General features: G+C 44.9%; 1 protein-coding gene across 6 annotated transcripts in view; it reads right to left on the reverse strand.

Moving 5' to 3' along the window:
* The window catches only part of TRPM7 (transient receptor potential cation channel subfamily M member 7), a 120,169-nt gene extending 105,333 nt beyond the window's left edge, over positions 1-14,836 (reverse strand). For all 6 annotated transcript variants that reach the window (XM_045395449.3, XM_045395448.3, XM_045395447.3 and 3 more), the window contains exon 1: positions 14,565-14,836. In XM_045395449.3, the coding sequence (XP_045251384.2) occupies positions 14,565-14,567 (3 nt within the window). In that variant the 5' untranslated portion in view covers positions 14,568-14,836. The remainder of the gene's footprint in view (positions 1-14,564) is intronic.
* Positions 14,837-18,888: the final 4,052 nt, after the last annotated feature.

Genomic DNA, 18,888 nt, shown 5'->3' on the forward strand with positions numbered 1-18,888 from the left:
TTTTGTTTCTCTTTTTGAAACAGTCTCACTCTGTCACCCAGGCTGGAGTGCAGTGGCATGATCTTGGCTCACTGCAACCTCCGCCTCCCGGGTTCACACTATTCTCCTGCCTCAGCCTCCTGAGTATCTGGGACTACAGGCACCCACCACCACGCCCGGCTAATTTTTTGTATCTTTAGTAGAGACGGGGTTTTTCCATGTTGGTGAGGCTGGTCTCAAACTCCCAACCTCAGGTGATTCACCCGCCTCAGCCCCCCAAAGTGCTGGGATTACAGGCATGAGCTACTGTACCTGACCTAGACTGGGTCTTTAAAAAATATATATATTAACCACTGTCTTTTGTTTATTTTCAAGACAGGGCCTTGCTCTGTCACCCAGGCTGGATGGAGTGCAGTGGCACAATCAGCTCACTACAGCCTCAACCTTCTGGACTCAAGTGATGCTCCTGCCTCAGCCTCTCGAGTAGCTAGGAATACAGGCACATGCCACCATGCCTGGCTATTTTTTTTTTTTTAGAAATGGGGTCTCACTATGTTGTCCAGGCTGGTCTCAAGCAATTCTTCTACTTCAGTCTCCCAAGTAGCTGGGAATACAGGCATGGGCCACTGTGCCTTTTTTTTTTTTTTTTTTTTTTGGGATGGAGTTTCGCTCCTGTCTTCCAGTCTGGAGTGCAATGGTGCAATTTCAGCTCACTGCAACCTGTGCCTCCCAGGTTCGAGTGACTCTCTTGCCTCAGCCTCCTGAGTAGATGGAATTACAGACACCCACCCCATGCCCAGCTAATTTTTTTTTTTTTTTTTTTGAGATGGAGTCTTGCTCTGTCGCCAAGTTGGAGTGCAGTGGCACAGCCTTGGTTCACTGCAACCTCTGCCTCTCGGGTTCAAGTGATTCCCCTGCCTCAGCCTCTCGAGTAGCTGGGACGACAGGCGCACACCCCCACACCCAGCTAATTTTTTGTATTTTAGTAGAGACAGGGTTTCACCATGTTGGCCAGGCTGGTCTCAGTCTCCTGACTTTGTGATCTGCCCACCTCAGCCTCCCAAAGTGCTGAGATTATAGGCGTGAGCCACCCTGCCCAGCCACCCAGCTAATTTTTGTATTTTTAGTAGAGATGGTGTTTCACCATGTTGGTCAGGCTTTTCTTGAACTCCTGACCTCAGGTGATCCACCTGCCTCCGCTTCCCAAAGTGTTGGGATTACAGGCATGAGCCATGGCGCCCAGCCAGTGCCTGGTTTCTAATAAATTTTTGGTGTCACAATTTATATGTTTCTGTATTATGTATCTGTTAACAAATTATTCTTGCTATTATTTTTAATGGTTTTTATCTTTTAACCTTCATACTAAAAATACAAATGATTTTCATACCACCATTATGGCATTAGAGTATTCTAAATTAACTGTACTTACATTTACCAGTAAGTTTTATACTTTTCATATTCTTTTTGTTACTAATTAGCAACCCTGTCTTTCAGCTTGAAGAAATTCTGTTAGCGTTTCTTGTAACACAGGTCTAGTGGTATAAACTCTGAGTTTTGGTTTGGGAAAATCTTCATCTCTCCTTCCTTTCTGAAGGACAGCTGTGCCAGGTACAGTATTCTTGGTTGATGGGTTTTTTTTTTTTCCCCTTCAATACTTTGAATATATCGTCCCCTCTACTACATCTCATAGTAGTTTTGGGTTTTTCCAAGAGCTGGAAACCAGAGTTGTTTCTCATTGGCAAATCCACCCAAAACTTTAGCAAACAATTTGCTAAAAGTCACTTAAATTGTGTCACTCCTATACGCACAGATTTTTACTAAATTTTATGTCTATAGGGACATACAATGACATTAGCATGTTTCAAGAAAATCTCCTGGCCAGGCACGGTGGCTCATGTCTGTAATCCTAACACTTTGGGAAGCCGAGGCAGGTAGATTACCTGAGGTCAGGAATTTGAGACCAGCCTGGCCAACATGCTGAAACCCTGTCTCTACTAAAAATACAAAAATTAGCTGGGCATGGTGGCAGGTGCCTGTAATCGCAGCTACTCAGAAGGCTGAGGCAGGAGAATCGACTGAACCCAGGACACAGAGGTTGCAGTGAGTCAAGATTACGCCATTGCACTCTAGCCTAGGCGACAAAAGCAAAACTCCATTTCAAAAAAAAAAAAAAGAAAATTTCCTATAGCTTTCCAAAGTACCTCATTCACCAATTTCGTTTATTTCAAAAACTTACTACCTTTCATTCTGTTTATGTAACAGACAAATGTAAGTATATTCTTCCCACACATAGCATTCTCATCATTTACAGCCTTCACTTGTTACACAGAAATTGGCTTCACAAACCCAACATTCACATACCCCAACTGAAAGCTGTAAATATGACCTAATGATAAAAAAAAGTTTTTACAGTTTTTGAAATTCTAAGTTTCTGCTCTGCCATCAGTCTCCCAATCAAATATGCCCTAGTTATAAATACATACAAAAATTCCTAGTTTTTTACACTTTGCTGTTTGTTCTACTGCTAGGCTGCACTACCAAATTTTACCAAGAGGTGGCAAACTACAAACACAAATCTGAAAATTCCTACATTTGTATGTTCCAAGTAATGTAAAAAGGAACTATATCCGCAGAATGCTAGCAGAGGAGGGAATCTTAAAGATCAGTTGGTGATCTTCAGTAGTTAAACAGTACAGATTCTGGAATTAGACTGATCTAAGATCCCAGCTCTGCTGTTTACTATGTGTGCAACCTTGTTCAAGTTTCAGAACCTCTTTTTGCTTCCTTACGTGTAAAACAGGGTAACAACAGTACTTACCTCACAATGTTGCTCTGATGATTAAATAAAATGATCCATGTAAGTTGTTTTAGCACAATGCATGCCACATAGTCAAATTTCAACTATGATGGTGATCACTTCAAAATTCCTTGAATTATAAATTTTTATACCAGTCTACCAGCAATAAGGGACACGTATTACAAGTAAACCTAAGCACATCTCACTCTAAACAAATCACTACCAGCATATCCTTCCTGCCTAGATGCTGCTAGCAAAAATCTGGGGAAAAAATTAAAGATTCCTAAAAAATTCTGCTATTAAGGTAACATGTGGAAATCAAAGTTTTTTTTAACAAATAAATACATTCTATGATTCTATATATTAAAATTAGAAAGAAGATACTAGCTATGGAGAAGTAGGTCCTATTAGGCTAACCATCCCACAGATAACCACCATAAACTCTGGACAAAAGATAAAAAAGAGGCCAGGCACAGTGGCTGACGCTGGTAATCCTAGCACTTTGGGAGGCCAAGATGGGAGGAATGCTTGAGGCCAGGAGTTTGAGACCAGCCTGGTTAACACAACGAGACCTCAACTCTATCCGTTTAAAAAACATCTTTTTAAATAAAAAGATAAAAAAGACTTGAGGACCAAACGCAAGCAGAAACTAGATGGAGTCTACACTTAGAATAAAAGAATGGTATTGAGTGAGTTTCCCAATTTTTAAGGCTTTTTTGCCTGAAGACGGTCCCCATCCTATGCCTCGTGAACAGCTAAATACCAATAGAAATCCCACAGTGTTACTGACTTATAGAACCAGAATACCTACTCAGTGCAAGGTGAAAACAGCAGCTGGAAAGTGATGGGAAAGTTTCTCCAAGAGTCAAGAAAAGGAATCCTAAATACTTCATATTAACTCTACACAAATCTCTCGCTGACCCATGAAGAACGTACACATGGGGCAGCAGCCCAGCTAACTAAAATAACTGAGTAGATATTCCTGCTGCCCATTGTAGGAGAGACAGTTTGGAGTTTGAGTACAATAACTGTTTTAGCTTGGGATGCCACAACAAACACCACACAGACTTGGTGGGATAACAACTGAAATAAATTTTCTCAGCCGGGCGCGGTGGCTCAAGCCTGTAATCCCAGCACTTTGGGAGGCCGAGACGGGCGGATCACGAGTTCAGGAGATCGAGACCATCCTGGCTAACACGGTGAAACCCCGTCTCTACTAAAACACAAAAAAAATTAGCCGGGCGAGGTGGCGGGCGCCTGTACTCCCAGCTACTCGGGAGGCTGAGGCAGGAGAATGGCGTGAACCCGGGAGGCGGGGCTTGCAGTGAGCTGAGATCCGGCCACTGCACTCCAGCCTGGGCAACAGAGCTAGACTCCGTCTCAAAAAATAAATAAATAAATAAAAATAAAAAAAATAATAAATTTTCTCACAGTTCTGGAGATTGAAACTTCAAGATCAAGATTCCAGGAGGGCCAGTGTCTGATGAGGGCTCTCAGACAGCTGCCTCCTCACTGTGTCTTCACACAGTGAAGAGGGAGTGCATAAGCTCTCCGGTATCTCTTCTTCTTAGGACATAAATCCTATCAGACCCAGGGCCCCATCCTCATGATCTCATCTATCCCTGATTACCTCCATCTCCCAAAGTTCTCATCTCCAAATACCATCACACTGGAGATTAGGGCTTCAAGATATGAATTCTCGGGGAGTGAGGGAGATCACAGGCATTCATTACATAACAACAACAACACACAAACACACACAGAGCAAAGGATTAAAAGAGAACCCAGAGACCGGGCGTGGTGGCTCACACCCATAATCCCAGCACTTTGGGAGGCTGAGGCAGGCAGATCACGAGATCAGAAGTTTAAGACCAGCCTGACCAACATGGTGAAACCCTGTCTCTATTAAAAATACAAAAATCAGTCGGGCGTGGTGTCATGGGCCTGTAATCCCAGCTACTTGGGAGGCTAAGGCAGGAGAACTGCTTGAACCCACAAGGCAGAGGTTGCAGTGAGCTGAGATCATGCCATTGCACTCCAGCCTGGGCAACAGAACAAGACTTCGTATCAAAAAAAAAAAAAAAAAGATAACCCAGAGCCTCTACTAAGTAACAATCCCAATGTCCAACATATACTCCAAAATGACTAGATATGGTAATAGACAGGAAAATGTGACCCATACTCAAAAGAATGGTAATCAAATTAAAAGAAATTGCCTACTAATAAAATTCATGTGCTCAAGAAAACAAAGTTAAATGACACGAAAGACCTAGAAATTGGCTGGGCACAGTGGCTCATACCTGTAATCCCAGCACTTTGGGAGGCTAAGGCAGGCATATCACGAGGTCAGGAGATCGAGACCAGTCTGACCAATATAGTGAAACCCCATCTCTACTAAAAAAAAAAATACAAAAAATCAGCCAGGCGTGGTGCTGGGCGCCTGTAGTCCTAACTACTCGGGAGGCTGAGGCAGAACGGCGTGAACCCAGGAGGTGGAGTTTGCAGTGAGCCGAGATGTGCCACTGCATTCCAGCCTGGGCAACAGAGTGAGACTCCGTCTCAAAACAAACAAATAAACATAGAAATTCAGAGTTATGTGATAAATTTGTACATGGGTCAACATGCCTGCCAAGGATGACACAGACAATGACAAATAAGACTAGCCTAAAGCAAAATGTTGAGCTGGCACTCTCTGACTTCCCCTATCAGAGTCCAATACATTTGACTTTCTGACACTCTTAGAACCTACTCTCAAGTTTCATTCATATATATATATACGCACATGTAATTTTATTATGTCACAGAGTTCCACTCTTACTCTAAACTGGCTGCCAACTACTCAACTAATTAATAATTAGATATTACTGGCATTTTAGATGCAAACCCTATGAGACAGATTTAAAGATACTATTGAAAAGCATCTATAATTCTGTAACAACTGGTAGAAAAGTTCTATATATTTAAAAACTTAATGCCAGGTGCAGTGGCTCATGCCTGTAATCCCAACACTTTGGGAGGCCAAGGCAGGAGGACCACTCAAGCCAAGGAGTTCAAGATCAACCTGGGCAACAGAGTGAGAAGCCCGTCTCTGCAAAAACAAAAAAAAATTTTTTTTGAGATGAAGTCTCACTCTGTCACCCAGGCTGGAGTGCAATGGTGCGACCTCAGCTTACTGTAACCTCCACCTCCTGGGTTCAAATGATTCTCCTGCCTCAGCCGCCCAAGTAGCTGGGACTACAGGTGCGTGCCACCACGCATGGCTAATTTTTCTATTTTTAGTAGAGATGGGGTTTCACCATGTTGGCGAGGATGGTCTCAATCTCTTGACCTGGTGATCTACCCACCTCGGCCTTCCAAAGTGCTGAGATTACAGGCGTGAACCACAGTACCCAGGCAAAAATTTTAACTAGCTAGGTTGGTGGTATGGGCCTGTCATTTTAGGTACTTGGGAGGCTGAAGTGGCAAGATCACTTGAGTGTAGAAGGTTGGGAATGCAGTTAAGCCATGATCATGCCACTGCACTCTGACATGGGCAAGAGGGCAAGACACTATCCAAAAAAAAAAGAAAAGAAAACTTGGGGCCGGGCGCGGTGGCTCAAGCCTGTAATCCCAGCACTTTGGGAGGCCGAGACGGGCGGATCACGAGGTCAGGAGATCGAGACCATCCTGGCTAACACGGTGAAACCCCGTCTCTACTAAAAATACAAAAAAAAAAACTAGCCGGGCGAGGTGGCGGGCGCCTGTAGTCCCAGCTACTCCGGAGGCTGAGGCAGGAGAATGGCGCAAACCCGGGAGGCGGAGCTTGCAGTGAGCTGAGATCCGGTCACTGCACTCCAGCCCGGGCTACAGAGCAAGACTCCGTCTCAAAAAAAAAAAAAAAAAAAAAAAAGAAAACTTGGACATTCACACTGCAAGTAAGCCATATCAACCCATTATCTATCAGTGAGTAGGGTGTTGATACTTTTGTTGATACATTCACGATAGGTTTCTACAGGTTTTATTATATATATATATATATTTTTTTTTTTTTTTTTTTTTTTGAGACAGAGTCTTATTTTGTCGCCCAGGCTGGGGTGCAGTGGTGCAATCTGGAGTCACTGCAACCTCCATTTCCGGGTTCAACCAATTCTCATGCCTCAGTCTTGCAAGAAGCTGGGATTACAGGTGCACACCACCACGTCCAGCTGATTTTTATATTTTTAGTAGAGACAGGGTTATCCACGTTGGCCAGGCTGGTCTCAAACTCCTGGCCTCAAGCAATCCGCCTGCCTCAGCCTCCCAAAGTACTGGGATTACAGGCGAGAGTCACCATGCCCAGTCTTTTCCTGCTGCTTTTAACAAAGAGTTACACCCATCCAGAAATCTATTTAGCTTAATGACTTTTCTAAACTACTAAGGATTGCCTCAGAGTATGTGTCTCTGCACTTGTCAAAATAAAATGCACGGCCAGGTGGTGGCTCACGCCCGTAATCCCAGCACTTTGGGAGGCCGAGGCAGGTGGATCACTTGAGGTCAGGAGTTCGAGGCCAGCCTGGCCAACATGGTGAAACCCCGTCTCTAATAAAAATATAAATATTAGCTGGGCATGGTGGCAGGTGCTTGTAATCCTAGCTACTTGGGAGGCTGAGAGAGGAGAGTCACTTGAACCCAGGAGACAGAGGCTGCAGGGAGCACCACTGCACTCCAGCCTGGGTGAAAGAGCAAGATTCCATCTCAAAAAATATAAAAATAAAAATAAAATAAAATGCCTACAGACTAATGTGTGTAATCCCAGTACTTTAGGAGGCCAAGGTAGGTAGATCACTTGAGACCAGGAGTTCAAGACCAGCCTGAGCAACATGGCAAAACCCTGTCTCCACTAAAAACACAAATTTTTTTAAAATAAAAATAAAACCCCAAAAAGTAGCCCAATGTGGTGGTGCAACCTGTAACCTCAGCTACTTGGGAAGCTGCAGCAGGAGAACGGCTTGAACCCGGGAGGCGGAGATGCAGTGAGCCAAGATCGCGCCACTGAACTCTAGCCGAATTGACAGAGTGAGACACTCGTCTAAAAAAAAAAAAAAAACAGACAACTGAGTTGTAAATTATCTGTCCTGTCCTAAGGTTAATACACAGAAATTTGATAGTAAAGGAAATTCTATTAGATTTCATTATCATTTGAAGAAAATCAAGTACAGCAAACTTTTTAAGTTACAACTTTTTTTTTTTTTTTTTTTTTTTTTTTTTTGAGACGGAGTCTCGCTCTGTAGCCCAGGCTGGAGTGCAGTGGCCGGATCTCAGCTCACTGCAAGCTCCGCCTCCCGGGTTCACGCCATTCTCCGGCCTCAGCCTCCCGAGTAGCTGGGACTACAGGCGCTGCCACCTCGCCCGGCTATTTTTTGTATTTCTTAGTAGAGACGGGGTTTCACCGTGTTAGCCAGGATGGTCTCGATCTCCTGACCTCGTGATCCGCCCATCTCGGCCTCCCAAAGTGCTGGGATTACAGGCTTGAGCCACCGCGCCCGGCCTAAGTTACAACTTTTTTAAAAAGAACCTTAACTTTTTAAACTTGACATAACATCTGTCATCTGAGGTCTTATAAATATACACGTCCCTGAATATCAAAGGCCTTCTCCAAGTTTCTATAGTTTGGCAGGTCAATACCTACTCTACCACTTTTAGTCTTGTGACCGTTGGCAAGTGATTTTTGATTCTCTGCTCTTTATACATAAATAATGGAGAAAACAGTATTGACTTCACAGAGTTTTCCTGAGGGATTAATATATGTAAAGTGCCAGGCGAGGTGGCTCACGCCTGTAATCCCAGCACTTTGGGAGGCCGAGGCGCGTGAATCACGAGGTCAGTTCGAGACCAGCCTGACCAACATGCTGAAACTCCGACTCTACTAAAAATACAAAAATTAGCTGGGCATGGTGGCACACGCCTGTAATCCCAGCTACTCAGGAGGCTGATACAGGAGAATCACTTGAACCCGGGAGGCGGAGGTTGCAATGAGCTGTGATCATGCCATGCACTTCAGCCTGGGTGACCGAGACTGTCTCAAAAAAAAAAAAAAAAAAAAACATATATATATATATATGTGTGTATGTATATATATAAAGCATTCAGAGCAATGGCCACAACTAAATGCTGACACATGTTAGCTAATGCAAAAATGTGCCTAAAGCCTATTACATACTTCTCTTAGTCCAGAGTATCTTCTGGGTATTGGGTATGACAAATTAGACTAGGAAGACTATCAGTTCATATACTAAAGAGTAATGTATAGCCCTATCTTTCTAGTCTAATTATGTTTCTCCAGTGTCCTCCTAATAGTAATAGAATGCTTCTCAGGTAACTTTCCTCCTGTCATCTCCAGTGTACTACCAAACTGCCAGCAGAAAGCAGAAAACTAAGCCTGTTAAATTTCACTTTGCACATATTTTTCAATCAGTGAACTCTGTCTCAAGGTTGCTATATTATTGATGACTTAGCTCAAAAGCTTTCTGCTCACTTTCCACAAGGAGCTTGGTTTCCAAAGGTTAAGGTTTCCAGAAGTCTAGCCACTGGATAGTTAAGGTGTTACGTTATTGACATGTTTACACGATGGTAAGAGCGGTAAACAGCATTTCACAGACTTTAATCCTAATATTGCTAATCCTCAGTAACCCTAATATTGCTCCTTAGGTCAAGTACAGAAAAGATTATCATCTGCCTTTTACAGATTGAGAAGATAACAGTGATGCTCATAAAAGACTGTGACAGGCGGTGGCTCACACCTGTAATCCCAGCACTTTGGGAGGCCTATCATGGGTGGGCGGATGATGAGGTCAGGAGTTAGAGACGAGGCTGGCCAACATGGTGACACCCCATCTCTACTAAAAATACAAAAATTATTTAGGCATGGTGGCAGGCACCTGTAATCCCAGCTACTCGAGAGGGTGAGGCAGAAAAATCTCTTGAAACTGGAAGACAGAGATTGCCGTGAGCCGACATCACGCCACCGCACTCCAGCCTGGGTGAAAGAGCAAAACTCAGTCTCAAAAAAAAAAAACAAAAAGACCGTGACCTGGTAAAAATATGTCAAGACTCAAGTCTTGACTTACCAACTTCAAAAAACTGCTTACCTCCACACACCAAAATTCCTTTAACAGGGTTCTAAAATCTCTACATGGTCAGAAAACTAAATACACACTACCAGAAAAACAGGTTAAAAAAATCCAGAGCATGAGGTCAGGAGATAGAGACTAGCCTGGCCAACATGGTAAAACCCCATCTCTACTAAAAATATAAAAATTACCTGGGCATTGTGGTGCGCGCCTGTAATCCCAGCGACTTGGGAGGCTGAGGCAGGAGAATCGCTTGAACCCAGGAGGCGAAGGTTGCAGTGAGCCAAGATCGCACCATTGCACTCCAGCCTGGGTGACAAGAGCGAAACTCCGTCTCAAAAAAAAAAAAAAAAAATCCAGAGCAATTTTCTAAATTCAAAATTAACTGCACCAAAAACTCAACAAAATCTCTAAAAGAACTAACAATTTAAATTAGAACTAATCATATTTTTATAAAGTACAAGAGGTCCAATTCTCCAAGTCAAATACTACATTCACATTCAACTAATCTAATAATTGCAAAAGCACCATCTAAAAGTGACACCCATCTTAAGTTCTTTTTATTGATTCACATAAATGACTCAGTTAAAAATCCCCATAGTCAGGCCGGGCGCGGTGGCTCACGCCTGTAATCCCAGCGCTTTGGGAGGCCGAGGCGAGCAGATCACGAGGTCAGGAGATCGAGACCATCCTGGCTAACACGGTGAAACCCGTCACTACTAAAAATACAAAAAAATTAGCTGGGCATGGTGGCGGGCGCCTGTAGTTCCAGCTACTCCGGAGGCTGAGGAAGGAGAAGGGCGTGAACCCGGGAGGTGGAGCTTGCAGTGAGCCGAGATTCCCAGCTACTTGGGAGGCTGAGGCTGGAGAATGGCGTGAACCCAGGTGGTGGAGCCTGCAGTGAGCTGAGATTGCGCCACTGCACTCCAGCCTGGGAGACAGAGCTCCGTCTCAAAAAAAAAAAAAAAAATCCCCATAGTCAAGTAATGTTTATGTCCTAAACTAACCTCAACCACTGAATTTTGCTTCACTGTACCAAACATTTTTTTTTTTTTTTTGAGACAGGGTCTGGTTCTGTTACCCAGACTGTTGTGCAGTGACATGATCTCAGCTCACTGCAACCTCAAGCCATCCTCCCACCTCAGCCTCCCAAGTAGCTGGGACCACAGGTGCACATCACCATGCCCAGCTTTTTTTTTTTTTGGTAGAGACTGGGTTTCACCATCTGTCCCAGGCTAGTCTTGTACTCCTGGGCTCAAGGGATCCACCCGCCTCAGTCTCTCAAAGTGCTAGGATTATAAGCATGAGCCACTGCACTCTGACCCAGGTACCAAACTTAAAGCAGACATTTAACAGGCAGTCACTAAAAAAAAAAACTGCAATTTACTTATATGTTGAAAGATTTCCCAAAAAGAAAGGAGAAAAGGAAACCCAGAATGAAATAATAGATCAATGACAAAACTAAATGGCTACTACAAAAACTATTACATGAGTAACTTATGGGGTACTTCACAACAGAGAGATCAGGCATCAGGCAACACGAATCCACTGGTCAATCTTAACATTAAAAAAAAAATAAAATAAAATAAGCCGAGTGCAGTGGCTCACGCCTGTAATCCTAACACTTCGGGAGGCCAAAGTGGATGGATCGCCTGAGGTCAGGAGTTCAAGACCAGCCTGGCCAACATGGCAAACCCTGTCTCTACTAAAAATACAAAAATTAGCCGGGCATGGTGGCAGACGCCCCTAATCCCAGCTTCCAGAGGCTGGGGCAGCAGAATCGCTTGAACCAGGGAGGCAGAGGTTGCAGTAAGCCAGGCACTCCACTCTGGGCAACAAGAGTAAGACTCTGTCCTAAAACAAAACAAAACAAACAACAACAAAAAAAGAGCAAGACTCCATCTCAAAAAACAAAAAAAGACAGTATTTGCCTCTTAATGTAATACAATAAAAAGTACATAGTACTATCTATGAATATTGTCAAAGCATGTAACTAGAATCCGATCAAGTCTCTCTCTTTTTTTTTTTTTTTTTTTTGAAACAGAATCTCACCCAGGCTGGAGTGAATGGCACGATCTTGGCTCACTACAACCTCCACCTCCAAGTTCAAGAGATTCTCCTGCCTCAGCCTGATGAGTAGCTGGGATTATAGGCGCTCATCACAATGCCCAGCTAATTTTTGTATTTTTAGTAGAGACGGGGTTTCACCATGTTGGCCAGGCTGGTTTTGAACTCCTGACCCCAAGTGATCCGTCATCAGCCTGTCGCCGCCTCCCAAAGTGTAGGGATTACCGCGCCCTGCCTGATCAAGTTCTTTTTTTTTTTTTTTTTGAGACGGAGTCTCACTCTGTAACCCAGGCTGGAGTGCAGTGGCACCATCTCCGCTCACTGCAACCTCCACCTCCCAGGTTCAAGCTATTCTCCTGCCTTAGCCCCCTGAATAGCTGGTATTACATGCGAGCGCCACCACGCCCGGCTACTGATCAAGTCTTTAGACTAACTACTAGTTCACAGGAAATAAAGAAAAGACCGGGCAAAATGGGGCATACCTGTAATCCCAACACTTTGGGAGGCAAGGCAGGCGGATCACCAGAAGTCAGGAGTTCAAGACCACCCTGGCCAATATGGTGAAAAATACAAAAATTAGCCAGGTGTCGTGGCTCGCACCTATAGTCCCAGCTACTTGGGAGGCTGAGGCAGAAGAATCACTTGAACCCAGGAGGCGGAGGTTGCAGTCAGCCGAGATCACTACACTGCACTCAGCCTGGGCAACAGAGCGAGACTCCATCTCAAACAAAAAGAAAAAAGAAAAAAAAAATACAGAAAAAGAAACATGTTACACGACACTACAGGGATGCATTCAACAAAATCCAAACTGATGGAAATTCTACAGGGCAAATGATGGGGGTTTTTTCCCCAACAAATAAATGGCAAACGACACCCCCACACCCCAAGAGAGAAGGTACTAGAGACTGAAAGAGTTACCAACCAAATGCTATCTGCAGAATTATTTGTAACCTGATTCAAACAAATCAACTGACTAAAACAAGAGACAATCAGGGAAATATGCTGAATATTCAATATTAAGCAATTATTCATTTTTAGGTGTGATAATAATATTGTAGTTATGTTAAAAAGTCCTTGTCTTTTTAGACATAAACACAATAAAGTATCCATAAATGACATTTGTCTGGGATTTGCTTTAAAATCATTCCATTGAGGAAAAACAGGAGGAGTAATAGAAGAAATAAAATTCACATGGTTGAAGCTGTTGAAACTGGCCAATGGGTATATATAGTAGTTTATTCTACAATACATCTTCGCATGTTTGAAATCTCCCATGTTGGCCTGGCGTGGTGGTTCACACCTGTAATCCCAGCACTTTCGGAAGCTGAGGTGGGTGGATCACCTGAGGTCAGTTTTTAGAGACTAGCCTGCCAAACATGGTGAAACCCCGTCTCTACTAAAAATGTAAAAATTAGCCGGGCATGGTGGCTACAGTTCCAGCTACTCGGGAGCCTGAGGCAGGAGAATCGCTTGAACCCGGGAGGCAGAGGTTGCAGTGAGCAGAGATCGCGCCACTGCACTCCAGCCTGGGTGACGGAGTGAGACCCTGTCTCAAAACAAACAAACAAACAAACAAAAAGAATAAGGTGGAAAATAGTGGAAGGCACATTATCTATTCAAAGTATTACTACACTTGTGGTATAAGTAAAACTCTTATTTCAGTGTTGTATGGCACTTGAATAGCGTCCAGTGAAAAGCAAACTTGCCGGACTCCAGCAGAGGGAGAGTTGTTTGCACAAAGCCTATTATATTCAAGTACTGATCAAAAATACCTACTCTGATCTTCATGTCCCTGATGTAAATGACTTTCTTTTTAAGAAATCTTCAAAACTGGTTCCTGAGATCCAAAAATAAAAAGCTCTATCGGAAGCTGCAATGCACCGCCTCCCTCTCTCCATTACGCACCTTTTGGGTTAAAACACGATCAGCCGTTCTCTGGGGCAACGGATGAGGTAGTTCGACTTAAATCCTGACTGACAGTACATCGTCTTGGTCCCCACAGAAGTCTCCCCCCACCCACCAAAATCCTTAATTCTTGCTAAAGAAAAAAGATCTACTATCAATATTGTCAAATCCCTCCGTTTTGGCTCCAAAAAGGAAATGTACCTGTAGAGTAACCGCTGCACAGCAAACAAGGCACTGCGTGTCCTCTACCCCCTTTTTGCACCCTTCCAGCCCTCCCTCCCTTTTTCCATGCAGAACTTGAGCAGAGCATTTGGCTCCCTTATCTGCCAACAACTGGCGCCAGGAGGACCGTGCTCCCAGGAGATGCGGGGCTTGAAGGCTGAGCGCTGCGTCGGGCGCGCTGCGGCCGCTCAGTTCAGCCCAGCCAAGTAGTCCCCGGCTCGCGCCTCTACCGCCTCGAGAGGCCCTCGCTGGTAGCCGAGTCTCTGCTCAGGGGATTCCCGAGAAGAGATGTCGCGTCGGACTTGCTACCTGCTCCCGCCCCTCACCCCCGAACGAACTGCACACCCGTCCCGCGACCCGTTCCGACAAATCCGGAAGCCTCAAGGCAATTTGGGGGTACTGCGCCGCATGGAACGCAGCTCCCTACAAACTTGCCTGCCAAGTCTCTCCTTTACCGCCCGCAACCCCAGGACCATTCCCCGCCCGGGCCTGCCTGGGTCTAGTACCATTCTCCTCACGGGGCGGACTCCGGAAGGGCAGCAACTCCACCTCCTCCTCCTCCGCGGCCTGTAGCCATCTATCGGGAAGCGTCTCCGGAGGCGGCAGCAGAGGCCGCCGGACAAGGAACGCCCAGGGAAACCTTCTCAGAACTAACTCAGCTCCGACGCTAGCAGCAGAAGCCGAGTCTTTCATAATTGTGCGACCAACTCCTCCGGGTGACTGGCCACAGGGACGCGCCCGCGCCCGCCTCCGCCGGCGACGGGGCTGGGGACGGACCACGTGAGCGGCGCGGCGCGTGCGTCGCCGCCCGCGGGTCGGGTCACGTGAAGGGCGCGCGCTCCCTCGCTTCCAGGCCACCTCCCTGCCCGCCGCGCGTACGCGCCGGGCAGGAGCGCGCCCCCACGCCGACCGCCTCCGGGTTCCCCTAAAGTGGTGGGGTGTTCACGCCGTATATCCGTTGGATACCTAGGCAGGACTTGGGCAAACATCTGCCTCAACTACGACAGTGGAACTTGGGGAATCGGAGATTGAGGGTTAAGGTTGCAGGCTTCCGGATGCAGTTTGGAGTTGCTGTGTGGGCTCATTCCGCTCATCGGGCCTGGCCAGTGCCGACCCGCTCCAGCAGACTCCAGTGTCGCAGCACACTCTCTGTGCTTCAGAGCGGGTAGAGGCTTTAAATGTTACTCTCTCCTGTCCAAAATGCAAAATCATCTTCTTACCCCGATCATGTTCTTCCTCTAGCCTCTCCTGTTGCTGCCGGTAAATATTCTTCTTGGTTTAACTATGAGACTGTCTTTTTCCCTCCGGAGATAATCACCCACATAACACGCATACACCACACCTTCTGGACCAGAGACTGGGTTATTCCCTGGATGTAATATGTACCTATCCACCTTTCCATTTATTTTGCTATCACACAAGCCCAGGTTTGGCTATTAGCAATGGTTTACTAAATGGTATTCTTTATCTACTGGGAAAACCACAATCAGTTTGATTTTCTTAAAACTGCTTTAACATCTTTCTGCTCCAGAAGACTTCGAGAGTTCTTCCATCTGACCCTCAGCGATCTGACTCTATCTTATCTCTTTTTTAAAAACTTTATTTTAAAATAATTGACATGAGAAACTGCACGCAATTATATGTCCAATCTGATGCTTTGACATACCTTTGCACCCATGAAATCATACTCAAATGAACATATTCACCTCTAAGTTTCCTCCCCACCTTCCTAATCCCTGTGTCCACTCCCTCTCCATCACATCCCTTATCAACTACGTATCTACTTTCAGTACAGATAAGTTTGCACATGCTAAAGTTTTATATACGGGAATCGTGCAACACGCACTTTTTTTCGGTCTGGCTTCTTTCACTCAACATAAGTATTACCTCTCAAACATTATGACGCACAATTCACTGAAGTAGGATCTTCTCTCAGAAAAAAACTAATCCACCCACTGGTTCCCCCAGCTTGTGAACAATCTTCAGGTATTGTGTATTTCTTCCCCATCTGGCAGATGCAGCAGAACCAAGGCTTAAAAATGTTTTAATATATGTGTCACACTAAATTGTCAGCCTTGGGGAAGGCATCTTGACTAATTTATGCATGCATTCAATAAATGTTTATCTTCTGGATTTCAGTTGGGCCTACACATTTCCTGCCTGTAGGGACGTTATAATCTAGAAGGTGGAGACAGACAAACTGGAAAATCAAAATTAAATGAGATTAGAGTGCTTTGTTTTGTTAGAACTTTGTAACTCTGGTCTTTTTGTACTCACGAATGCTTCACTCCTTAGTTGGATAGTGTAGAAATGAAACAAGATGAGCTCCTTCACACTTGCCAGAACTCTTTGGTAAATTGGAAAATTTAGAGTTAGAAATGGGGAACAGGATTGGCCGGGCGCGGTGGCTCACGCCTGTAATCTCAGCACTTCGGAAGGCCAAGGCGGGTGGATCACCTGAGGTCAGGAGTTCTAGACCAGCCTGGCCAACATGGTGAAATCCCCGTCTGTACTAAAAATACAAAAATTAGCTGGGCATGGTGGCAGGCGCCTGTAATCACAGCTACTCTTGGGGCTGAGGCAGGAGAATCGCTTGAACCCAGAATTGGAGGTTGCAGTGAGCCAAGATCGTGCCATCGCACTTCAGCCTAGGGGACAAGAGCAGGACTTGGTCTCCAAAAAAAAAAAAAAAAAAAAAGAAAGAAACGGGGAACAGGATTCATCCTTGATTGAACTAATCAAAATAAATTCCTTAATTTTCAAGTGATCAACCAGCCTTGAAATGTATAGATGCTGACTTTGAATCAGCAATCAATTCTGGAGAATCAATTTATTCATTCAAAAAATATGTATTGAGCCAGGCACAGTGGCCCATGTCTGTGTTCCCAGCTACTCCAGAGGTTGAGGCAGAAGGCTCATGTGAGCCCAGTTCTGGGCTGTAGTGCGCTGTGCGGATTGGGTGCCTGTGCTAAGTTCAGCATCAACATGGTGACTTCCTGGGAGCAATGGACCACCAGATTGCCTAAGGAGGGGTGAACTAACCCAGGACAGAAATTAAGCAGGTCAGAATTCCTGCTGATCAGTACTTGGATAGTGCCTGTGTATAGCCACTGCACTCAAGCCTGGACTACATAGCAAGACCACGTCTCTAAAAAAAAAAATAAATCTTGAAACATATATTTCAAGTCTAAGTGTCTAAGAAGATGTCAGGAGCAGTTATAGTCAATGTTCAGTGATGACAAGATTGATAAATTCAGTGCTTCAGAAAATGTTTGTTAAATGTTCTTAGACTTTTTTTCCAGAAGGGTTCTGTTTCCATTTTGGTCAATGGCATGTCTATTTTTCACTCGCACTGGATCACATACTAATTCTCCTCCTTGTCCTTGCCTAGTTACAACAATTCAACACTTACTAGTATACTGTTAAAATGCTAAGTAAAATAGCATGAGAATAAAATGATACAGTCTGGGCAACATGGTGAAACACTGTCTCTACGAAAAAAGCTAGAAAAATTAGCCCAGTGTGGCTGTGCGTGCCTGTAGTACCAGCTACTCAGAGGCTGAGGCGGGAGGATTGCTTGAGCCCAAAAGGTTGAGGCTGTGGTGAGCAAGATCATGCCTCTGTACTCCAGCCTGGGTAACAGAGCAAGACCCTGTCTCAAAATAAAGAAATAAAAAATGATAAAATAATAAAGACTCTCTTGAATTTTTTTTTTTTTTTTTTTTTTTTTTTGAGACTGAGTCTCCCTCTATTGCCCAGGCTGGAATGCAGTGGTGCAATCTTGGCCTACTGCAACCTCTGCCTCCTGGGTTCAAGTGATTCTCCTGCCTCAGCCTCCCGAGTAGCTGGGATTACAGGCACGTGCCACCCTTTGTATTTTGAGTAGAGACAGGGTTTCACCATGTTGGCCGGGCTGGTCTCGAACTCCTGACCTCAAGTGATCCACCCACCTTGGCCTCCCAAAGTGTTGGGATTACAGGCATGAGGCACCATGCCCAGCCTGTGTATTCTCTATTATAGCATTTATCCTGTTGTATTCAACCAACTTACTTGCTAGTCCCCCACTAAACATTCAACTGCATGAGGATTATAACCTTATCCATCTTAAATGCCTCCTAAGTAGGTGTCATCAAGCATTCAGTCATTTAATAAATATTTGTTGAACAAACAAATAAACTCTCTTGACAGGCCAGCATCTTAAAATTTTACTCTGTCCTCTGATTCTGGCATGCAGAGTGTCATGTCAGATTAAGATAAGGTACCATTCCTAAAGAATAGAGGGTAGCCAGGCGCGGTGGCTCACGCCTATAATCCCAGCACTTCGGGAGGCCAAGACAGGCAATCACCTAAGGTCAGGAGTTCAAGACCAGCCTGGCTAACATGGTGAAACCCTGTCTCTACTAAATACAAAATATTAGCTGGGCGTGATGGCACATGCCTATAATCCCAGCTACTTGGGAGGCTGAGGCAGGAGAATTGCTTGAACCCAGGAGGCAGAGGTTGCAGTGAGTGGAAATTGCGTCACTGTACTTCAGCCTGGGCAACAAGAGTGAAACTCTGTCTCAAAAAAAGAAAGAAAGTGGAAGTAAGAGAACCATGAAATTAAGGCGGACGGATCACGAGGTCAGGAGATTGAGACCATCCTGGCTAACATGGTGAAACTACGCCTCTACTAAAAATACAGAAAATTAGCCGGGCATGGTGGGAGGCGCCTATAGTCCCAGCTACTCAGGAGGCTGAGGCAGGAGAATGACATGAACCCAGGAGGCAGAGCTTGCAGTGAGCTGAGATAGCGCCCCTGCACTCAAGCCTACGCGACAGAGTCTCCGT

Source organism: Macaca fascicularis, chromosome 7 (genome assembly GCF_037993035.2).
Source record: "Macaca fascicularis isolate 582-1 chromosome 7, T2T-MFA8v1.1".
NCBI classification, from domain to species: Eukaryota; Metazoa; Chordata; class Mammalia; order Primates; family Cercopithecidae; genus Macaca; species Macaca fascicularis.